The sequence below is a fragment of the Peromyscus leucopus genome, chromosome 12 (assembly GCF_004664715.2).
Source record: "Peromyscus leucopus breed LL Stock chromosome 12, UCI_PerLeu_2.1, whole genome shotgun sequence".
In the NCBI taxonomy this organism is placed as follows: domain Eukaryota; kingdom Metazoa; phylum Chordata; class Mammalia; order Rodentia; family Cricetidae; genus Peromyscus; species Peromyscus leucopus.
In genome coordinates, this window is record NC_051073.1 from 4,094,760 (window position 1) to 4,116,448 (window position 21,689).

The window sequence follows — 21,689 nt, forward strand, 5'->3', positions numbered from 1 at the left end:
TTAGAATTCTGTTGACGTGAGACACAATTGCTCCTGGCTGCACCAATTTGATCCCGAGAGAATGTTGGGCTTCTAAGACATTTCCATTTGGAAGTTTGTCTTTTTGGCACAAAATGGCCTACTGGGCAAAGAACTACCCTTGCCCTGATGGCTGACAGTACGAATGCAATGCTGTCCTTTCTGGACAAGTGGGACACAAGGAAAGTGACCACTGTATTCTGCCAAGACAGGGTAAGATGGTCTCTCAGAATTCCTGCTTCTGAAAATGGTCTGTCAGATCCTCTAGGCCTGGAGCCAATTTGAATACACCAACAATGCTGAGAAACATCAGGTGACTGTCCAGGCTGCCAGCTGTCTTGCACCAGTAAAGATACTAAATATCCTGATACACAAGACCAATGGATTTTGAAAAGTTTTAACGAGATAAAACTAAAATATTTCTCAAGTGAGAAAGGGAGGTAGAGCTGTCAGACTTGGTAAGATGGCCAGAAACTGGATGGTCTTCTCCTCTGTGACGACAGGCAGAGCCACAGGCAGCCTGGTGTACTACGTGTGTCAGTGCGCACGAGACGGACCTGTGCTGCTGGTCTTGTGCGGCACGTTTGTGAGCTATTGTAACAGCTCTGCTCTGCTATTACAAGGCCTGAACTAATGGCAGCAAGTCTGGGCTATTAAATATTGTATCTCTTTCAGTCAGGAAGGGACATTCTTTAATAAGAAGCAAACATAAGCTGGGAGGGATGGCACACACCTTTAATCCCAGCACTCGGGAGGCAGAGGTACAAACGACCCCTCCTCCCCAAAACCCCCAAATGTAAGTAAGTGCCTTGCACTGCACTCAACTTTCCGACACAGGACAGTGCTGCAGGGTCAGAACTCCTCACTCAAAACCAAAGAGCAGGAAGCCGGAAAGTTCATGCCTAACAATGTACAGACTTGGAGGCTAAGAGAGAACGCAATTACCACAGGATATCCCACAGAAATCTATCTGGCTGTTCTGCCAACCTTAACTCTATTCCATTTCCTCCCCCGTAGTCTCTAAGCTCCACACACACCTGTCCACATCCCCACCCGCAGGCCCCCTCAGACTATCCCTATTCCAGACTTCGCAGAGGAAGAACCCGAGGCAGGACCTTATTAAGCCCTCAGCATCCTTCCCATTTCCTTCCATTAAGACTCTCAACCCCTCCCACTCCACTCAGCAAGAAAACACGGACATCTAAGACACACAAAAAATCACCGTCTTTGTCATTAAGTATGCAATAAGCTAGGTCCTTCATAGCTTTTTCCCAACCCACACCATGAGATAATACAGACCTAAACTTGTTTCACATACCCATTATATCAAAGAACTCATCCAGAGCATTGTGCAAGGCTGGGAACTTGTCTCTGTGCTCTTCCAGCAGCCATATTAAACAGCGGGCTTCCTTCATGGACGCTGGCTCACAGAAATAATCGAGCTGCTTTCCTTCTATAGAACCCAGTTTATGGCCATATTTCTCATTCCAGAGGAAAGTCATGACGCTAAAATCGAGTTCCTTGAGAGATGCTCCATACCGAGTAAAAAACGGTCCTGTGGCATCTAAGCCTGCAACAGAACAAAGCCCAAAAAACAGAAGCTGAAACTTCTTCAGCAAAATCCCCAACCATCACATCCTTTGAACAGTTCTATTTACAGTCTGCATACGTTTTCAGTGAAAATATGTAAATACTTGATAAATTAGTCAAAACTATTGTGCATTTCACAAACATGATTTAACACTGAGATGATAATTATAACAATTCTTTAGTAGTTGAGGAAGGTGAGCAAAACAGTTCTATTGTTAAAATATGATTGACACTAAGGTCCCTTAAAATCGTATCATTTTTCACTAATTCTTGACTTTCATTTCTAATTGAATTGCCAAGATTTTACAATGTTTTCCTGTATGTATTCCATACCAACAAGATGTCAGTAATACACAATCTTCCCAAATGCCTTGAAAAGAACTATTTGGATAGACTCCTCTAACACTTCCAAGAGTTGCTTCTTATCTTCCAAAATACCACGGCTTCTTCTCACCCTCTTCCTCCAACCCCGTATACTCCACATAAGTGACAAGGAAGCCCTCTCCTTACAATGCCTCTGAAGAGCAAACCAAAATTGGATCAACTTTCTTTCATACCTCATGGGCACCCTCATCATAGGCCTAGGTGTCAAGTCAACAAGACATTCCCTTAAAATTATTCTGGTGGCTGATTCCTCTAGACAAAATACTTAGCTTATTGAAGTCATGTGATATGAGAAATCTGCATCTTTAAACACAAGAATCCATGGTGGCATAAACTATACCTTCAATAAAAGTTTCAGGAAACTGCCAGTGAGATGCACTCACACGCCCTATGCAGTCTCTAACAGGGACAAATCGTGTGAATGTAAGCAGACAGTATCACTATGCAAAGCTCATTTTCTCACATTGCAATCTATGTCTTCCTCCATCCCTTTTTTACTGATCAAATAAATTGGCTTCTAAATTAAACATACACATGAGTGATTCCATTATATGGACTTTTGTGAGAAGGAAGTAAAATTCCATGAACTGGAAATTATTTCCTTTATTAAGCAAATATGTTTTTTACTTTATTAAGTAAATGTGTAAAGGTTAGAAGAGCTTAAGCTCACTTTAGAACGTAAAACTATGCGTACATACTTACTGTCTTCAGAATAAACTCGGACTACATCAAAAGAACTTGGATTCGCCTGCTGGTGAGGAACTGCAAGCCTCAAATAATGCATTTACAACAAAGAACAGTGGTTGCTCCTCGAGCCTCTGTAGCATAACCCAGATCAGACCACTTCTTCAACTCTTGAGTCTATCCTCTATAGCAAATAATGTAAGCAGTGACTTCTTAATTTGCTTATCTGATCGACGCCAGTGACAACCTTAGCATTTAGGAGCAATTTTCTGGGACCTGAAACCAATGAGACCTAAGCAGACCTAGGTGTTTAGCTTTCCAGCCCAGACTTTACGTCATTAGGTCTTTGTCAGAGGCCACGCGGGCCGCACCCCTGGACCTATTGGAGAGGCACTGTTTTCTTTTGAGGGTCCCTTCCTAGTCTTTATCAACAGCTGCTGACTGATCATGTACTGTGCCTGACCAGTCACCGTCCTAGACATCATCCTAACCCCGCCTTCCTAAGGCCAAGAGCACCCTCACCTGGTGTCAAGCAACCATGGCCTCTACAATTCTGGCCTGCAATGAGGGAGGTTTCCTCTCCTTTCCTTCTCTCAGTCAAAGCAACAAATCAGAACAGAAGGAAAGCACTGTACAAACCTGCCATTCACAACAGACAAGTACAGCTCCCCCAATTTCTTGGTAATTAACAACACCTACTGGTTCTTTTAAACTTTTTTCCATGGAATCTGAATTTTCCATTTCTGTTTCTCAGCAAAGCAGACTGCACAGTACACTTGCACACATTACAACCACTGTACTGACAGACTGCACAGCACATCTGCACACAGTACAACCACTGTACTGACAGACTGCACAGTACACATCTGCACACAGTACAACCACTGTACTGACAGACTGCACAGTACACATCTGCACACAGTACAACCACTGTACTGACAGACTGCACAGTACACTTGCACACATTTCGATCTACTTCTGACTTGGTTTACACATTCACAAATAGCTTACCTAATTAAGCCTGCCTTTCCTATTCTCATCTTTTGAAAGAGTATATTAACACCTGTTTACAGTATAACCTAAAAACACCTGTGTGGGGAGAGAATCTTTAACCATATAAAAATGCAGTCATGCATTTAAAACATCGTAAGTAATAAGACAATAAAGTAAAAAGGGGTCTCAGGCCTGCATTTACCCTTCCTTCTAAACAACAGCACTCTAGAATTTAAAGGTACATACCAAAACTATTAAGTCTCTGGATCCAGGGAGCCAACTTGGGGTCTACCTCTTTAAGCTCGCTCAAAACATGCAGAAATATCCGAGTCTTTACTCTGTTCTTTTCTTGAACCAAGTGACGGATAACATAGTCTACTGCTTCACGGAGAAAATTCTTGCTAGAAAAACATGTTGTGTAGTCTTCTGTGCTCAGAACCTTCCAAGACAGCAGCTCTTTGAGGAGCGTGGAAGTATTCAATATACCCGATTTTATCTTGTCCGCATTCTGCTTTATGCATTGCAGGATTCTATCATCCAGAAACTGACAACTCTGACCACTGTCTACAGTTTCTAGGGAAAACAAAGGTAAGGGGATAAGTAGGACTAATTTGCAATTATACAAACTTGCAAGAAGATAATGTAGCATGCATGGTAATATATGGCACAGCTGATTTCTGGGGTTTGTTGTTGTCTCTACAGGAGAGATGGTGAATGCAGTCCCCGCTACCACAGATTATGCAGCCAGTTTTCCCGCATTTGGGGAAATCAGAGGGATGAGCACATCCAGAGGGCAATGGATCAGCCTTGCCCTGGAAAAACCAACTTTGTGATTCTGGTGTCTCCCTGGCCTGGTAAGGACTGATTTGTTACTGACATGAACAACTCAGGAAACTTTATATTTGGTATACACGTATTTAATAGTATCTCTGAAAAGGCAGCCGAGTTCAATTAAGCCAAAAAATGAGGAGAAAAAAAAAAAAGGCTACTTGGGAGGCTGAGGCAGGAGGACCAAAAGTTCAAGGCTCACTCTGACTGTAAGTTCTGCATCAGCAGCTAAGGCCAACCTGAGCAACTGAGTGAAATAGCCTCAAATAAAGACTAAGCAGAGGGCTGGGCTGAGCCATGCTCACTGCACTTGCCAGGTACCTGGGTTCAATCCACACACTCCAGATTCCCAGAGCAAATACTTTATGATCTTCTTTTCATATCATTTATGTAACAGCATTTAAAATCTTATTTCCTCTAAAATAAGCTTTCTTCTCTCAAATATTCTAACCTAGCTTGGCCAATAAACTTTAGATGTAATGTGTTTAGTACAGAAGAAGCAAACAAAATTAATATATTGCTGAAAAAATTCAGTATGAAAGATAATTTTGATTTATTTACTTTTGAGGCATTTTCCAAATACTAGGCAGATGAAAACTCAAACAGCGAATGGAAAATATTTCATTTGAGGAATATACAATAGAAAATGGGGAAACGCTATTTCAACTCAAAACTGGAAATAAATGTGAGCTATTCCCAGGACCAGGAAAATCGCCTGGGGGACCTTCCTATGCTGCTCAGTAATGAGAATCGACTGAAAGGCCGAACTGCCGAACTGACTGCAGAGCTGACTCTCAGAACTCAACATTATTCCAGACAATTACTAACTTCGTTCAGGACGCTGGACTCGGACCCACTGAGCACAACTCACCGAGCCCGTCACACATGGTAAGCAGCAGCTCAGGGACGCCACCATCACTAGAGAAGGGGTCTGCTCAGAGCCAGCGCCCTGGGGTTTCGCTCTAGAGTAAGTTTGCTCCATACCAGCCTACTTGTCCCAGAGTAACAGCGGGCTGCACTTGGTTTTGGGTCTGCTTTTTTGAAGCAGTCTTGCTATGTATTCCAAGCTGCCCTCAAAGCCATGGCAATGCTCCTGCCTTAGCTTCCTGAATCCCAGGACTGCAAGTATGATCCACCATTTGGCTAGTAGAGGGCAGTATTAAGATACTAACAAAAATCTGGTTTGGGATATTAACTCTAACTAAAATCGATATTCGATTCAGTAAAAATTAGTATGAAGACATATAAAATGGGAATTCGTATTTGTACTTTGAGACAGGTACACAGGATTTTCACAACTTGCACTTCTGAATACCTTCTGGCTCTTCATTTTTGGGTGGATTGCTTTCTCTTAAGTCCTCTTCCATTCGTTCTTGTGCTAATTTTTTGGCCTCTTGTTTTTGGATTTTTCTCTTCATTTTTTTGTCTTCTTTCAGTCTTAACTTCTCTAGGCTGATAGACATTTGCAGTCAGTGACAATTTACCTTTGTTATGAACTCAGTGAGCTATTTTCCTCTGTCTGGTATAGAAACATTCTCCAACCAATAGGTTTTTTAAAATTAGAACCTGTCCTACAATTTCTGTTCAACACAAAAACTTCTGACCTACAACATCAATTCAGTCAAAATAAGGAAGTTACTTTATGAAAACAAGCATGTCAACAAGTAAGTGATCTATCTAAGGATGCAACAAATGGAATCATATGGATGGGATGCTACGTCTAGGTATACAACAACTGAGTAGTCAGTACAGAAGGAAAGAGAAGTCCGCAAGATCACACGTGTAACTTCTCATTTCAAAGCCCCATCACATAATAAACCAATAATGCCCTACAACATGATAAATTTGTTGATGTGGTTACAGTGGAATATTTCCAACAAATAATTGTATCCTTCTTTTCTTTTGTTTTTCTTGGTCACAAATGACATAAATAAAAGAGAGAAGAATCACTTTTTGGAATGAAAAACAAGAAGCGGGACCAGAAAGAAAAGAAAAAAGGATTGGAATTATTTAGTCTGAACAAAGATGCATAGAGATAAATAGTTCAGATAATACACTGAGAATTTCAAGGTAAGAACTAGCTATTGGTTGAAAATGTTTGCTGAATACATGAAATTTTTTTTTAAATGTTTTGGAATTAAAGCTAAAACAACCAAGAGTGAATTTATCATTTCTACCTAAGTGCCAAATCTGTTAACAAACATACATCACAATGTGAAATGTCATAATTTTACCCATAATCACTAATTATATTCATTCAAGTTTTTAGTATTTAATCATTCCAGGCTAGTTCTTTTTAGTTTTAAGTATGTATAAAAGTCAATTTCAATACTTATTTGTTTTGTGTACACAACTTTGATATAATTCTCTTCTACGAGACTACATCATCAACTACTGTTTGATGTCAAGTCTTACCTGGAGCACTTCTGTTTCAGGACAGGTTTAGAAGGAGCCTTCTCTTTGATGACCTTGTGTTCAAACTTTAAATAAAACAAAGATATCCAGAACTGTTCTCATACTGCCATGACACAGAGCACCACAAGTAACCAGTGTGTGGGAGCCCGTTCTGGGGTTCCTCGTGGCTTTACCCAGCAGGTCCGCATAGAGGATGATCAGGACCACGGGCCTGAGTGCAGGTGTCTGAGATGGTCTGCACTTGGCTGTGCTGAGGGAGGAGGTCTTTTGCTCCACCCCTTGGCGTCTCTATAAAAACCCTGGACCAGAGACAGTCGGGGCCCGTTGGAATAGGTTCCAGGCCCTCTCGAGGCTATCCTTTATTTTCTATCTGTTTATCTCCACAAGATTCTCCGCTATAAATCCTTCTATCTAATATTTCCTGCTGCTCGCACTCAAGAAAACTCTGGGAAGCTGTGGGGGTGGTGGGTAAACGCCCCACAGAATGGCGCCATGAACAGGGACTAAAGAAAAAAGAAAAAAAAAGGGACTGAAGAAAAAAAGGGGACTACAAAAAAGGGGGGACTAAAGACAAATGAACAGGGACTTAAGACAAAGTAATAGGGACTAAAGATAAAGGAAAATAATAGTTTTATTACAGAGTTTTTGGTGAAAGTGCTGAGTCAGCCCTGCCAGTGGAAAGGCATGCCGGTGTTATGGAATATATATATTTTATATATATTTTTTGGGAAGGCAGGGGTTTTATCCTCGAGAGAAAAGGAAAGTGGACTGGAAGGATGTCCGATGCTGCAGCGAAATTCTCTTCTGTCAAAATTTTCTATCTTCTATCCCTTTCTCAATTTCTATCTGTGAAAAATAAGTATAAGGCATAGGGTAGTAATATAGTTTAGGAAAAACTTAGAAGTGTAAGATTGTGTAGGAAAAAATAAGTAAGGCAACTAGACAGAAAAACTCTTCAATTTTCTAACTTTGGGGGCTTTGAAAGCAAACTGGGGAAAAAAATCTTTCTTTGGGCTTTACGGGTAGTAAAAAAGCTCCTCTTTGAGTTTATGGGGAAGAAAAAGTTTCCTATGGAAGCTTTTGACCTGGGGACAGCTGAAATGCTAAGTCCAAGCGGCAGGAGAAAGTAATTTCTCCCTGAGGCAAAAATGGGGGTGTAAGAAGTCAAAGTTTAAAGTTGGGAAGTTTTGGGAAAAGTTGGTCTTTCTCCTGGGGGAAAAAATCTTTCTCTTAAACTATAAAGCTTTTCTTGGAAAATTTGGGGGGGAAAATCTCTAAAAAGCCTTAATCTTTCTCAAAAGCTCTTAAACTTACAAACTAAATTTGTCCTTCTGAGAGAGGACAAAAATTAGAATCACCTGAAGATATAAGTATGGGGACCACCTGTGATCCGCTCTAAGGGAAAACAACAAATTTAAGACAGCAAAACCTCTCTAAGTTTTCAAGCTTTAAAAATCCTCCCTGCAATGCAGGAGGCAGGAACAAGTTTCTAAAAACCTCTCCTAAGCTCTGTCTCTTCAAGCTAGTAAAAGACAGTAGGTCAGAGTACCCTGAGGGAAACGCTTGGGAGAGAGTGGGTAAAGAGCTACAGAGAGACCCAAAGGGCAGGAAACTTTACCTGAGAAAAGCAAAAAGCCAAGCTTCACAGTTACAGCCGAGCTGAGGCATCAAGGGTTTTGTCTGAGGGTTTCAGAATGAAAAGGTGCTCCTAATCTTCCTAATGCAAAGAATCCCCTGAAGCAATGCAAACTGTTAGCTTTGTACCCTAGCTTCTGACCAAAAACCCAGAGGCGACTGGTCAGCGTCTCTGAGTTGGAGTGCATTTCGGGGATACTAGGATTCCTGCAGTTGCAAACTTCCTGGAGCACAGAGCTGAGGCAGGAAGGTGCAGGACCCAGGGGAAAACTGCTAATAAACAAAGCTAAAGCCGGTGGGAACGGCACAGTTGTCTGCTTTCCTACAAGTCCCGGGTTGATAGGTCCACAGCTGCAAAAAGAAATCTGAGAAAAGCTTTCCTATCAGAGAAAGGACCTTTCTGGGAAAACAGTAAAGCTGAACTGTGTCTGAAGCAGTCGTGCTGCCGAGTCAGAACGCTGTCTGGGGAAAGAGCCCAGCCAGGGCAGAACAGAACTATCCAGGAGTAAAGCTTTCTTTTCTGTCAGAAAACACCTCTTTGAGAAAAGCTTTGTTTCAACTGACTCCCTGAGATGAGGGAGTGTAGCCCTGAGGGGTGATTGCCTCTGGCATAAACTCTGTCCTGAGCACCCAGACAAGCAAACACAACCCTCTGGGGACTGGGCCAGGTGAAGGCCTGATGAGGCAAAACACCTGTCCTAATGGGAGTTTAGAAACGGCAAAAACCTCCCTTGTTAGATTTTCAGTCTGTACGCAAACCACACAGACCCTGAAAACAAACGGACAAAAGCCCCTACCTTCAGTAGCAGGGAAAGCCGCCGCTCTAGTGTCGGAAACTGTTTCTGGGGTAGAGGGGATGAACTGAGACCAAACTGGGAACTGTCTGGGAGAAAGACTCAGAAGAAACAGAGGGGACAGATTCCTCCCCAGAAAATGCATGACCTGACAAAGCTGCTAGAGTTTGAGGCAGATTCGGGGGGAGAAAAAGAAGCCCCTACATCCAAAGGCAGCTAGCAGAGGAACAGAGCCGCAGACAGATAGCTGAAGCTCTGCATCTGGGGAGGAAGGAACAAGCAAAATGAGAATAAGATCAGTGGGAGAAAATCTCTCTGAAGGAGCTATGGAAAAGCTCTGTTGCAAATGATCTTGCTTTTCACTGACTGGCTAAGGTAAACACAAGCCCCGAGGAAAGTTGCTATCAGAAATGCCAGCCTCAATGCCTGCTAATGAGGCAGGTGTGGTTCTGATTCCGGGGCCAGTGTCTGATGAAGTTGAAACGCCTGTTGAAGCCAGCTGAGGAGAATAGAAACCTCCCAATGTGCCATAGCTGAAAATGTAAAATGCTTGTTCAAATCTCCCGTTGCAAAAGCAAAAAACTTTGTTCAAACCTCCCGGGCAAGAATTTGTAAGCAAGTCTGGTAAAAGAGAACCAGTTGACTCTCAGACCCGAAAAGAAATATGGGAAATGACTGATATAAGGGAAATGATATCAAGGACTGATATGGGACTGATATTATTATGGACTGATATATGGGAAATGCATTATGGGAAAGGTAGTTTTTCCACTAAAGATGGCGACATTGCCCTGAAACACTTTTGTCAGCTCGAAAATACGTTCATGGTAAACTTAAAATACAGCTTTTAAAAGAATGAGTAGGAAAGTCGTCTAAGTTTAAGTATCAGTTCCGATGAAAAATTGAAAGGATACGGAACTAGGTGCTTCGCGGTTTGGGGCTCCATTGGTAAAATGCCTTATTTACCCTAATAGCTGTACAAGTTCTACGGCAGTTGGATGACAAAAAGCTACCTTTAAGAGCAAACAAGCCACTTTAAAATCCTTAAAACAAGGGAAAGCAGTTTATACACTGAACTTTGTCTTAGATATGAAAAAACTTGTTGAAATTAAAAACGTTTTTTGCCTTTTGAACAAACTGCCTGCAATGAGTAATTCCTTTGCAAATCTAATAAGGAGACAAGGAAACAGGCATTCAAAAAAGAAATGACTGCTTTATAGATGGGAAACAAACTTCAGAAAAATCTAGCTGTCTTACAAAAGAGTTGCTTTACCTGAAAGTTCCTTATAAGAAATCAATGCTAAATATCACCGCTGCTAATAACATTAGTAGTTAAAGCTAATGAAGTGAAGTTTTTCAGTAGAGCAAACCAAAAGTGCTGCTGTAATAGAAACGTTTGTCTGAATTGAGGCATTTAGGGGAGCTACTATGAATTTGGGTGAAGGGACAGCCTCTAGTTAAAAACTGTCTACCGCTGACAGTGCATCTCTGCCGGTCCGGAACGGCTGAGAGAACTGGCAATTTTGGAGTGTGGCTTCGTCCTGAGAATGTTACAATCCCCTAGCAACAAGTATCACAACTCTATAATGACAACACTCACTAAATCCCAGTGCTTTATAACAAAAAAACTATAAACTGTAAACTTTAGAAATGATGTACGTACTTCCTGTCTAGTTAAGAGAATCTTTATAATAGTGATAATAATTAAGAGTAAGAAGTAGAAAAATGAAAATAAGATATGTGAGTTTGTAGAAATTCTGTCTTGTTAGATCTGTGTTAAGAAATCTTTAGGTGTTTGCTAAGTTAGATATATGCTAATGGTAGCCTATATAAGTTTGTAAAATAGATCTATAGAGTTCCTTTAAGAATATAAGCTTGCAAGAAGTAGCTAAGGTAGTCTTAAGACGTAGTAATAAGCTTGTAAGATGCTAGTTGTAAATGTAAGTTTAAATAAGAAATAAGATGGAATGAATATAAGTACATGAGAATTAATAAGAAATATATTTGCTAAAGTAGTTCTATAGTTTCCTTAAAGTATAAATAAGTAGATGTTAATATGTGAGTTTGTAAAAATGTGTAAATGTTGAGTGAGTTTATGCTTAAGCACATGCTATGTGGGTTTGAAAAGTGTAAATGTTAAGTGTGAGTCTATTAATGTATATGGTGAAAACACCTGAGACACAGGAGATAGTGTCCTAGTAGACTGCAAAGTAGGCAGTCTGAATGGTTTCAAAAGCTCCAGAAGCCGCTAAGAAGCTAAGAATGGCAGACGCCAGAACCAGCACAAGGCATCCGCAGCTGAGATCCGTGGAATATCAACGCAGCACAGAAAAACCTGAGCTAACAGCAAAAACGGTGCGGTTTAAAATATTACTATAACTAAAAAGGTCTGTCTGTGAGAACAAAAGTTGCAGAGACGCTTGTTTGAACAAAAATTAACTGCAAAAAGTTTTGGTTGAAAAACGTCTCTTCATATTTGGAAGTGAAAGCCTGATACCAGAATTTATTTGTTTGAACTTTTTGAACTTAAAATGAGATAAAATTACAAAAACATTTTGGTTATGGATTTCTTCAAATTTGGAAGGCTAGTACCAATATTTATCATTTGAATTTTGGTACTTAAATGAAATGAACAATAGAGATTTCATTGCAATGGGACAATTTTGAGCTTACTTATAGTAATGACCTAGGAACAGTTTTCTGGAATTGGGTTAAAAATGGAACTGTTTAAATGAAGAAATGTATTTCTACTTAGAATCAAGATGCAATTTTGTATATGCATATATGCTTTATTAACTGGAGATTTATAAATTGTTTTGTGGAACTGTTTATGTAAAAATGGAATTACTTATGGAACTGGTTTTGTGTTACAAATGGAGCTGTTTAAACAGAAAAGTTTGGGTTTTCTAACTAGGCTTGAGATTTTGCTTAAAAATTATAAAGAAAAAGGAGCTATGAGATTGAATTATGTTCGCAGAAACCTATTGATATTAATGCACCCTGGCTTTGTGGAATTGAGGAAATGTTTAAGTTTGATGTGAATACATCGAAGTTTTTCCTATGTTCTGTTAACAAGAAAATTCAAATGACTGAGTTAAAGTTGTAAGACGGAGAAAATTGTTAACTATATATAGCACCATATATGCTAATTCTAATGGTTCTGTTAAGAGTTTGCTTTGAGTTGTAAGATTGAGAGAATTGTGACTATGTATAGCGATATTTATGTTAACCTGTTAATGGTAATGATGAACCTAAGGGATTCTTTAAGTTTGTAGTCGCCTTAAGAGTTTTGGTTTAGAAAGGGCTTGAGGCAGCTAAGACTGCTGTGGTCACCTTGGACCTAATTCAAAGGAGAAATGCCATTTATATCATCCTCTACTCCATACTGGGAGGTGTAACAGCTATGGAGATTGCTGTAAGCCATTAATAGTTATTTTTTTATATATTAAGAAGGGGGGACCTGTGGGAGCCCGTTCTGGGGTTCCTCGTGGCTTTACCCAGCAGGTCCGAATAGAGGATGATCAGGACCACGGGCCTGAGTGCAGGTGTCTGAGATGGTCTGCACTTGGCTGTGCTGGGGGAGGAGGTCTTGTGCTCCACCCCTTGGTGTCTCTATAAAAACCCTGGACCAGAGACAGTCGGGCCCATTGGAATAGGTTCCAGGCCCTCTCGAGGCTATCCTTTATTTTCTATCTGTCTATCTCCACAAGATTCTCCGCTATAAATCCTTCTATCTAATATTTCCTGCTGCTCGCACTCAAGAAAACTCTGGGAAGCTGTGGGGGTGGTGGGTAAACGCCCCACACCAGTGTCGCAGAAGCACACCCAGACAATGCTCAACTGACAGCAGCTGACCTCCCCCGCCCCACCCCACCCCACCCCACCCCCCCACCCTGCCCAAAAGCCAGAAAGCTGTGGTAAAGTAATTTACCAAAAAGGAACAGGAGATACTTTAGGGAAAAGTTTTAAAAAATTACAACCAAGCAGAAACTCCGAACTATAACTATATTACAGCTACTCACTGCTGTTACCCCCAGGTTGCGAAGTTCAAGGTACTCGTCCTGCTCCCTAAAAGCCCACATCCCCATCAATCTTAAGTTTGAGGAACTTAAGAGAAAACATAATCAAAGAGCAAAACACAGAACTAAAACACAAAGCCCTCCTCCCAGAATGACCGAAAACGCCTCACTGCAGTGCACCCCGTGACACCCCTGCACTGTCAACATGCAGATCCAACCACACAGCTGCACACGCTTAAGCCATGTTTTCAAAAGGTGTAATAACTGTATCGTGGATGAAGCTTGTATTTTGTTGAATACTTACTTCACATTTAACTTGACCACCACTGCTAAAGATGATAATCTTAGAAATGATTCCCTCACAGTCAGGAGTGAGACAAATTCCTTGTAGAAAATCCTTTGGATTTAAAAGAAGAAGGTTATGTGTACAGTGGATAAACCAGTAAGTACATGTGCACCGTTATAATCACAAAGACTTGTTAAAACATGGTGTATTAGCTGGGCTGTGGTGGCACACCTTTAATCCCAGCACTCAAGAGGGAGAGGCAGGTGGATCTCGGTGAGTTTGAGGCCAGCCTGGGCTACAGAGTTCCAGGATATGCTCCAAAGCTACATAGGGAAACCAGTCTCAAAAAAACAAAACAAAACAAAACAAAACAAAAAACCCACAGTGCATAGCATCCTTCAGCAAGTCCTAATGCCACCATTCAAAGAGTGTACTTCTGAGTGTGGTTCTGACCATATGACTTGCTTTGGTCAAAGCAAAGCTCATGTGACATGAACCATGGCCAGGCAGCGGCTCAGTCCTTTCATGGACTGGCCACTGCCCTTCCCTCCTGACACAGGAGCATGTTCCAAGAAAGGCCACTCTTCACCTTTGCTTTCAGAAACAGAACGAGACACCCAGGACAGAGCTGTGCCACTCAGCCCTGACCAACAACTGACAACTTTCAAAGAGATAATCAGGAGGTGACGTTCTCAAGACAGCAATCCAAAGATGTGCAGTGGGCACTTCAAGTCTGGAAATGTCTGGGACCACTAAAGGAGGGGGACGGCTGGAGAAGGGACGCGAGCAAGGACAGAGCAGAAGGAACTCAACAGCAAGCGCCGGGCCACAGCGTCCTCTCTGGCCACACGAAAACTGGCTTCTACCAAACTGGAGTAACTTCCACTGCTGAGTTAGAACACAGCCTCTTCCTTCCCCCAAGAGAGAAGGTTTTCTTTGGCTAATTCCATACAGACTATGTGTGTATTTTATGGATGCAAATTAGACCATAAAATTATACCCGCTTTCAAAGTGTTCTTGATAACTGGAAGCCCCCACCCAAGAGAAATAACATTATAAATTTTAAGTGGGTTTCTTAAATTCTGGTAGGGAGTAGACTTTTTCAGACTTTGATTGTTCATCAATACTCTCTGATGACTAACTGGACAATCTCTGGAGAATTAATATAGTAGAGCATAACTTAAGATATGAACATTAGGGGCTGGAGAGAAGGCTCAGTGGTTAAGAGCACTGACTGCTCTTCCAGAGGACCTGGGTTCAAGTCCCAGCACCCACATGGCAGCTCACAACTGTCTGTAACTCAAGATCTAGTATCCTCATACAGTCATACATGCAGCAAAACACCAATGCAAATAAAACCAAGTACTAAAACAGTTACTCTTGATAACAATGATAAAAATGTAAAAGTTAAGTAATTGCCTTTATACTCAGAAAAAATAAACAGATTGCTTTCCTACCTTGCTATTAGTGCAATGTAAACATTCTAATTCTGGCCATAATGCCCAGGAAGTAATACACTTTGGTAAAGATTTTTTAGAGAAAATTTCCGGGGGGGGGGGGGGATTAATATACAAGCATAATAAAAAAAAATCTAACCTTATGCCTTACCTTGTCAATTTTATCATTAAAAGTTGTTGTTTTTAACTTTTTCCAGCAGTTCATGTGAAATTCTACCTTACAGTATTGGCAGCAGCTAATTCTTATAAAACCCTGGGATTAAAAAAATAAAATAAACATTTAAAACATGTCTATAGCAATACATTCATAATAGTCTACACTGAGATAACTAGAGATCTTATATTCACCATATAACTAGGCATATTATTTCCCTATGGAGTGATATACTTCTGCTCCCCCAAATACCTAGCAACAGGACTAGAGAACTTGACATTTTCACTTTTACAGAAGGAATGCATTATCCTTCCTAACATATCACGTGTTGTATGAACATCATTTCATCTGACCTACTAATCAGAGGCCGCAGGACAGAGGGCAGCTACTACCTCCTTAAGTAAACCAATAACTTAGTCATTCAGTCAAGTGATAGATTTGTCCTGAATTGGGTCCCTAAGGGATAATTCAGACTTCAATGGCCTTTAAATTCTCATATTCAAATTTTGCACATATTTAAAATGCAACAAATGAGAGGGAACAGTCATTTTATTTCCTATGTTCCAGTGGCTAGAGGAGAAAATGGAGCCAGTCAGTGTGCTTTCTCAGGTCACCAAGCCAACCCACGTCATTTACTTTTGTTACTCCGAGTTTTCCATATAATTTAACAAAGATAGAGTCAGGCAGTGGTGGCGCACACCTTTAATCAGGAGGCGAAGGCGGATCTCTGTGATTTTGAGGCCAGTATCGTCTTTTAGAAATCCTTTCTCATAAAACAAAAAAAAAAACCCACAAAAAACAAAAAACAAAACAAAACAAAAAAGCCCCAAAGATATAAATATGAAGAAGTCTAGGGGAATGGGAAGGAAGGAGACATAAAAATGCTATCAAGCCAGAGAACCTGGGAGCTCCACTCACAGAATCCATTCTGAATTAATTCTGAGACAGTTTTTCAAAATAGTACGTTCATTACTTACCTTAAAGTCTGGATCAGTCAGGTAAATCTGAATTTTGGAATATCCACGGCACTTCTGATAGCAACAAACAGCATCTGGCACTGGGGGAAACTTGCATTCTTCAACAAACTTCTCCAGCATCATCTGAAAACAAAATGTTAAGAAAAATGATACATATTGCCACAGAATGTATCAACAAAAATTCTGGTGATTTCAAGAACCTCTGCCTAAGAACAAACTATAAATGCTTAGTAAGTTTTTTTCTTTAAAAAAAAAAAAAAAAGTCAGTATAGGTTTGGGGAATAAATATCATTAGAATTTCAGTCAGCATCTAAACTTTATACTGTTGTAACCATGAAACCTCAGTTCACAATTTACGGGGATGCTAGCCTAGACCTCCTGATGACCCTGTGAACTTACTCCTGAACTCTGGGTGTCCATGTAATATAACGAAGGTGTAAAGAAGTCCAGGGGAACGGGAAGGAAGGAGACATCCAGAATCAACTTCATCACTTCATCTAGAATCAACACTTCTGTTGGCCCTCTGAACTCCTCTGCCTGTGTGCTTACACCCTGAATGATTAGCCCACTGCTACCAAGGCCCCTGAAAGACCTGTGCAAGGCTTGTAGAGCTGGCTTTTGTGACTATTCACTCGTGTCTCTGCTCCAGTCTTGGATGAAGACAGGAAAACTTAACAATCCTTGGCTTTGTTCCTCTCTACCCTCTGTGCTAACCTATAACTCATACATGAGACAATTCACCTAAGAGTACCATTCAAATTTATGTGTGTGTTTTTGTTATTTTGTCTTTTTTTTCCCCCCAGAGCTGAGGACCGAACCCAGGGCCTTATGCTTGCTAGGCAAGCGCTCTACCACTGAGCTAACCCCAGTCCCGTATGTGTGTGTTTTTCCTTATCAGGTTTTCAAGGTTCATCCGTGTTGTGACCTGTGCCAGTACTTTCTATTTATCAATTCATCGTGCGACAGACACCTGAGTCATTTCTCCCCCTTCAGCCTAGTTTATAAAATGTTTACAATTTGTCTCTGTTTTTATGTTACGTGCATGTGTGTACACGCACCATGTGTGTGCCCACAGAGCTCACACAAGATAGACACGTGGAACTGGAGTTAAGGATGGTTGTGAATCACCATATGGGGCTAGGAGCTGAACCCGAGTCCTCCAAAACCAACAAATGCTCTTAACCAATGGAACATGGCTCCAGACCCACCCCTTCAGGATATTACAGACTATGCTAGAATGAATATTCACAAATCAAATTCTTTAGAGGGCATGCTTTCCTTTCGCTGTACAGACTGAAGCAAACAACTGCTAAAGCATCCGGACTCTGTATTTAACTGACGAGGAACTGTCAGGCTGTTTTGACACAACTATAGGTTTTATAGTACAACCAGAAACACATGAACATCTTACTTTTCCTGTGCCCTTGCTACAGCCTCGTGGGTACCAAGTGGCTTGTCATTCTGGTTTTCATTTGCATTTCCATGATACTGATACTGTGCTAGTTGGCAACTTTTGTATTTACTTGACAAAAGATATCTATTAAAATCCTGTCTACTTTTTAAATTATTTATTTTCTTATTGAGTTTTGAAAGTTGAGTAAGAATGATTTTAAAAGATTCGCCCAAAATCAAGTTTTAAGTGCATGTGGGAACTCACAAGTAAAGCCCTAGCTCACACATTCATGTGTGGTTTAGTCTTTTTGGATCCAGCAATGAGTCCTTATGGTGTCAGACATGACACTCATTCTAGGTTTCCTGAGCCAAGTACTGTGTCAATAACTATAGTGTTATCAATAACTATAGTGTTATCAATAACTATAGTGTTATCAATAACTAGTGTATCAATAACTACAGTGTATCAATAACTACAGTGTATCAATAACTACAGTGTATCAATAACTAGTGTATCAATAACTACATTATATCAATAACTACAGTGTATCAACAACTAGTGTATCAATAACTAGTATATAAATAACTATAGTGTTATCAATAACTAGTGTATCAATAACTATAATGTATCAATACCTATAGTGTATCAATAACTAGTATATCAATAACTACAGTATATCAATAACTACAGTGTATCAATAACTATAGTGTATCAATAACTACAGTGTATCAATAACTACAGTGTATCAATAACTACAGTGTATCAATAACTACGGTGTATCAATAACTATGGTGTATCAATAACTACGGTGTATCAATAACTACGGTGTATCAATAACTACGGTGTATCAATAACTGGTGTATCAATAACTGGTGTATCAATAACTACGGTGTATCAATAACTGGTATATCAATAACTGGTATATCAATAACTGGTATATCAATAACTGGTATATCAATAACTGGTATATCAATAACTGGTATATCAATAACTGGTATATCAATAACTACAGTGTATCAATAACTACAGTATATCAATAACTATAGTGGCTCTAATAAAATACCAACACCTAGGTACACAGTACCACATATACTCTATTGCTTCCTTGAAGTTTATTTAACCTTGTGCTCATCACTTAAGCCCTCCAAACCCCATCTTCCCTGTGTGTGAGATAGGAATGGACATGATTCGCCATCACAGGACTGCTTTATGGAAAACTAACAATAAGCACAAGTTGTAAGAACAGCACACAGGAGCGTCCAATGCATTCAGTGATGAGCACTGCTCTCTATGTCCTCTATACAGACAGGCTCTTAGAGTGAGATGTTTGAAAAAATTAAGTTACCTTGACTTTTTCTGGCTTAGACTCCTCAATAATCACATTACTTGTGGGCCAAGTTAGAACTCCAGGGAGACGATAGACCAAAGTCTTGGCTTTTTCAAAGTGATTAAGAGCTTCAAGAAATCTAAAGCCATAATTGGGAAGAAAGAAAATGTTGTAGATGTGATATTTTACTCCACAGCAAAATTCACCAAGACCTCAAACCTATTAAAAAGACCACATACACCTAGATGCCCATCAACTGAAGAATGGTTTAAGAAAATGTGGTACATACACACAATGGAGTACTACTCAGCAGAGAAAAACAATGAACTAGAAAATATCATCCTGAGTGGGGTAACCCAAACCCAGATGGACAAACATGGTATGTACTCACTCATAAGTGGATACTAGATATAAAGCAAAGAAAAATCAGACTGTAACCCACAGAACCAGGGAGGCTACATAGCAGGGGGGACCCTAGGATGACTGTGGCTTATAATTAAGGTTTGGTATTAGTCAATTACTGGGCAAGTCTCAGTGAAACATTTCACTATCAGGATAGGAATTTGTACTGTATCAAGTTGATAATGGAAAAAATAAATAAATAAAAATGAAAAAAAGTCCACATATGATAAATCAATAGACATAAATATTCAATGTAATCTATTTTCTTTATAGAAACTAAGACACTCTGCTACTTCCTGTTGCAGTAATGTAAACAAAGCACATCTCTGTCCCAGAATCCCCTACACACCTGATCCCAGACAGACAATAACCAGAAACTAAAAAAACTTTCTTTTGTCTGAAAAACCCACAAAGAAGTTGTGGGTACATGCTAAGATAGAGATACCAAGAATATCATAAAATTTCCTCTAATTAAGCATTATGAATGATGTTCAATTATCAAAAGTTACTTTTTCCCCCTATAAAGTAACCTAATAAATCCACAACTCTGACTGCAAGGGTCCAAACAGACTGGTCTTAAATACCAAGTCATATCTTGTTCCCTCAGGGTTACAATTACTTTAGGGAGACAAGACTGAAAGCTAGGAAACAGTAAGGAAGAGCTCCACTGTAAACTTGAGAGCAAGCATTCCAACTACAGAACGGTTAGAGAGCGGACTCTCCTGCTGCACTCGGTCTCTGGACACGTTCCTTCTCTCAACCACTATACTCTGTGAGGCTGGCTGCCAGCTCCTTAAACAAATCACAATTATGATAACATGCCACATGCAAGATAGTAAACCAACCTAGGTTCTGGAGAGACAGCTGAGCAAAGTATGTTTCGCATTGTCATTGTGGTGGATAAAAATGGCCCCCATCGGCTCATAGGGAGTGGCATTATTGAGAGATGCGGCCTGGTTAGGGTAGGTATGGCACTGTTGGAAGAAGTGTGTCACTGGGGGTGGGCTCTGGGGTCTCAGATGATCAAGCCATACCCAGTGTGGTACTCTCTTCCTGCTGCCTGCAGATCAAGATGTAGGACTTTCAGCTATCTCCATCATCATGTCTGCCTGCATGCCGCCATGTTTCCTGCCACGATGACAATGGACTGAACCTCAACTATAAGCCAGCCCCTGTGGTGATATTTGTAATCTAAGAAATAAAGCCTGCCTGATGATCAGAGAGGATAGAGCTAGCCAGAGTTAAACACACAGGTCAGGCAGTGATGTCACACATCTTTAATCCCAGTTTTTGGGACGCACGCACACAAGTCATTAATCCCAGAACTAGGAAGGTTGAGATAGGAAGTGAAATGGCTGGGCAGGGAAAGACATGTAAGGCATGAGGAGACAGGAACTAGAGACCTTTCGGCTGAGGACTCAGAGGCATTCAGCAAGAGGTTTCTTTAGTGGCTTGTTCCTTTGTCTTTCTGATCTTGCAGCATTTACCCCAATATCTGGCTCCGGGTTTTTATTGAATGACCAATTAGGATCCGTGCAACAAGCCCCAACTAAATGTTTTCCTTTATAAGATTGCCGTGGTCATGGTGTCTCGTCACAGCAATAGAACCCTAATAAAGACACTCATGACAACCCAAGTTCGGGTTCCCAGCACCCACATAAATGGCCAGCGCAGCAGCAAAAGTCTAGAACCCCAGTGCTGGGGCGAGGGATGGGAGTGGAGAGAGAAAGGTGGATCCTGGGGCCTTATTGGCCAGCCCAGACTGGCTGCAACAGCAAGCTGCAGGTTCAGTGACAGACTGTCAAAAAGTGCAGTGGAAGGGCCAGAGGGGTGGGGGCTCAGAGCATAAAGGACTTCACACAAAGCATGGCAACAGAGTTCAGCACCTGGGACCCATGTCAATGTGGATGCACAGAACTGAACGAGCTGTCCTCCGAAGTGCGCACCAGGTGTTATAACCCACAGTGGGCACACACGTACAGTAACAATGAATTAAAGAAATATGATGGAGCTGGGTGCGGTGATACATGCTTTTAATCCCAGCACTTGAGAAGCAGGTGCATCTTTGTGGTTCAAATCTTGCCTGATTTACACAGCAAGTTCCAGGCCAGCTGGGACTATACGCTGAGACCATAAAACAACTTAAAAAACAAAACAGAACAATAGAGGCTAGAGAGATAACTCAGTAGTTAAGGGCATTTGCTGCTCTTGCAGAAAACCAGGAACCATTCCCAGCATCCATGTGGAACTCCAGTTGCAGAGGACCCAACACCATCTTCTGGCCACCTCAGCACTGTATGCATGTGGTGCATAGCATTACTACAGGCAAACAC

The 21,689-nt window shown here is 40.8% G+C and overlaps 1 protein-coding gene and 1 non-coding gene across 13 annotated transcripts in view; both read right to left on the reverse strand.

Annotated features, from left to right (window-relative positions):
• Window positions 1-21,689, reverse strand: part of Ttc3 (tetratricopeptide repeat domain 3) — a 105,659-nt gene that overhangs the window by 30,530 nt on the left and 53,440 nt on the right. For all 12 annotated transcript variants that reach the window (XM_028879963.2, XM_028879964.2, XM_028879961.2 and 9 more), the window contains 8 exons: window positions 18,973-19,093; window positions 16,235-16,357; window positions 15,255-15,356; window positions 13,665-13,757; window positions 6,913-6,977; window positions 5,813-5,949; window positions 3,916-4,242; window positions 1,337-1,588 (listed from right to left, as the gene is read on the reverse strand). In XM_028879963.2, the coding sequence (XP_028735796.1) occupies window positions 1,337-1,588; window positions 3,916-4,242; window positions 5,813-5,949; window positions 6,913-6,977; window positions 13,665-13,757; window positions 15,255-15,356; window positions 16,235-16,357; window positions 18,973-19,093 (1,220 nt within the window). The remainder of the gene's footprint in view (window positions 1-1,336; window positions 1,589-3,915; window positions 4,243-5,812; window positions 5,950-6,912; window positions 6,978-13,664; window positions 13,758-15,254; window positions 15,357-16,234; window positions 16,358-18,972; window positions 19,094-21,689) is intronic.
• On the reverse strand, window positions 4,370-4,531 carry LOC114700382. Its single transcript, XR_003735676.1, has one exon. It is a non-coding gene; the product is annotated as a U1 spliceosomal RNA (small nuclear RNA).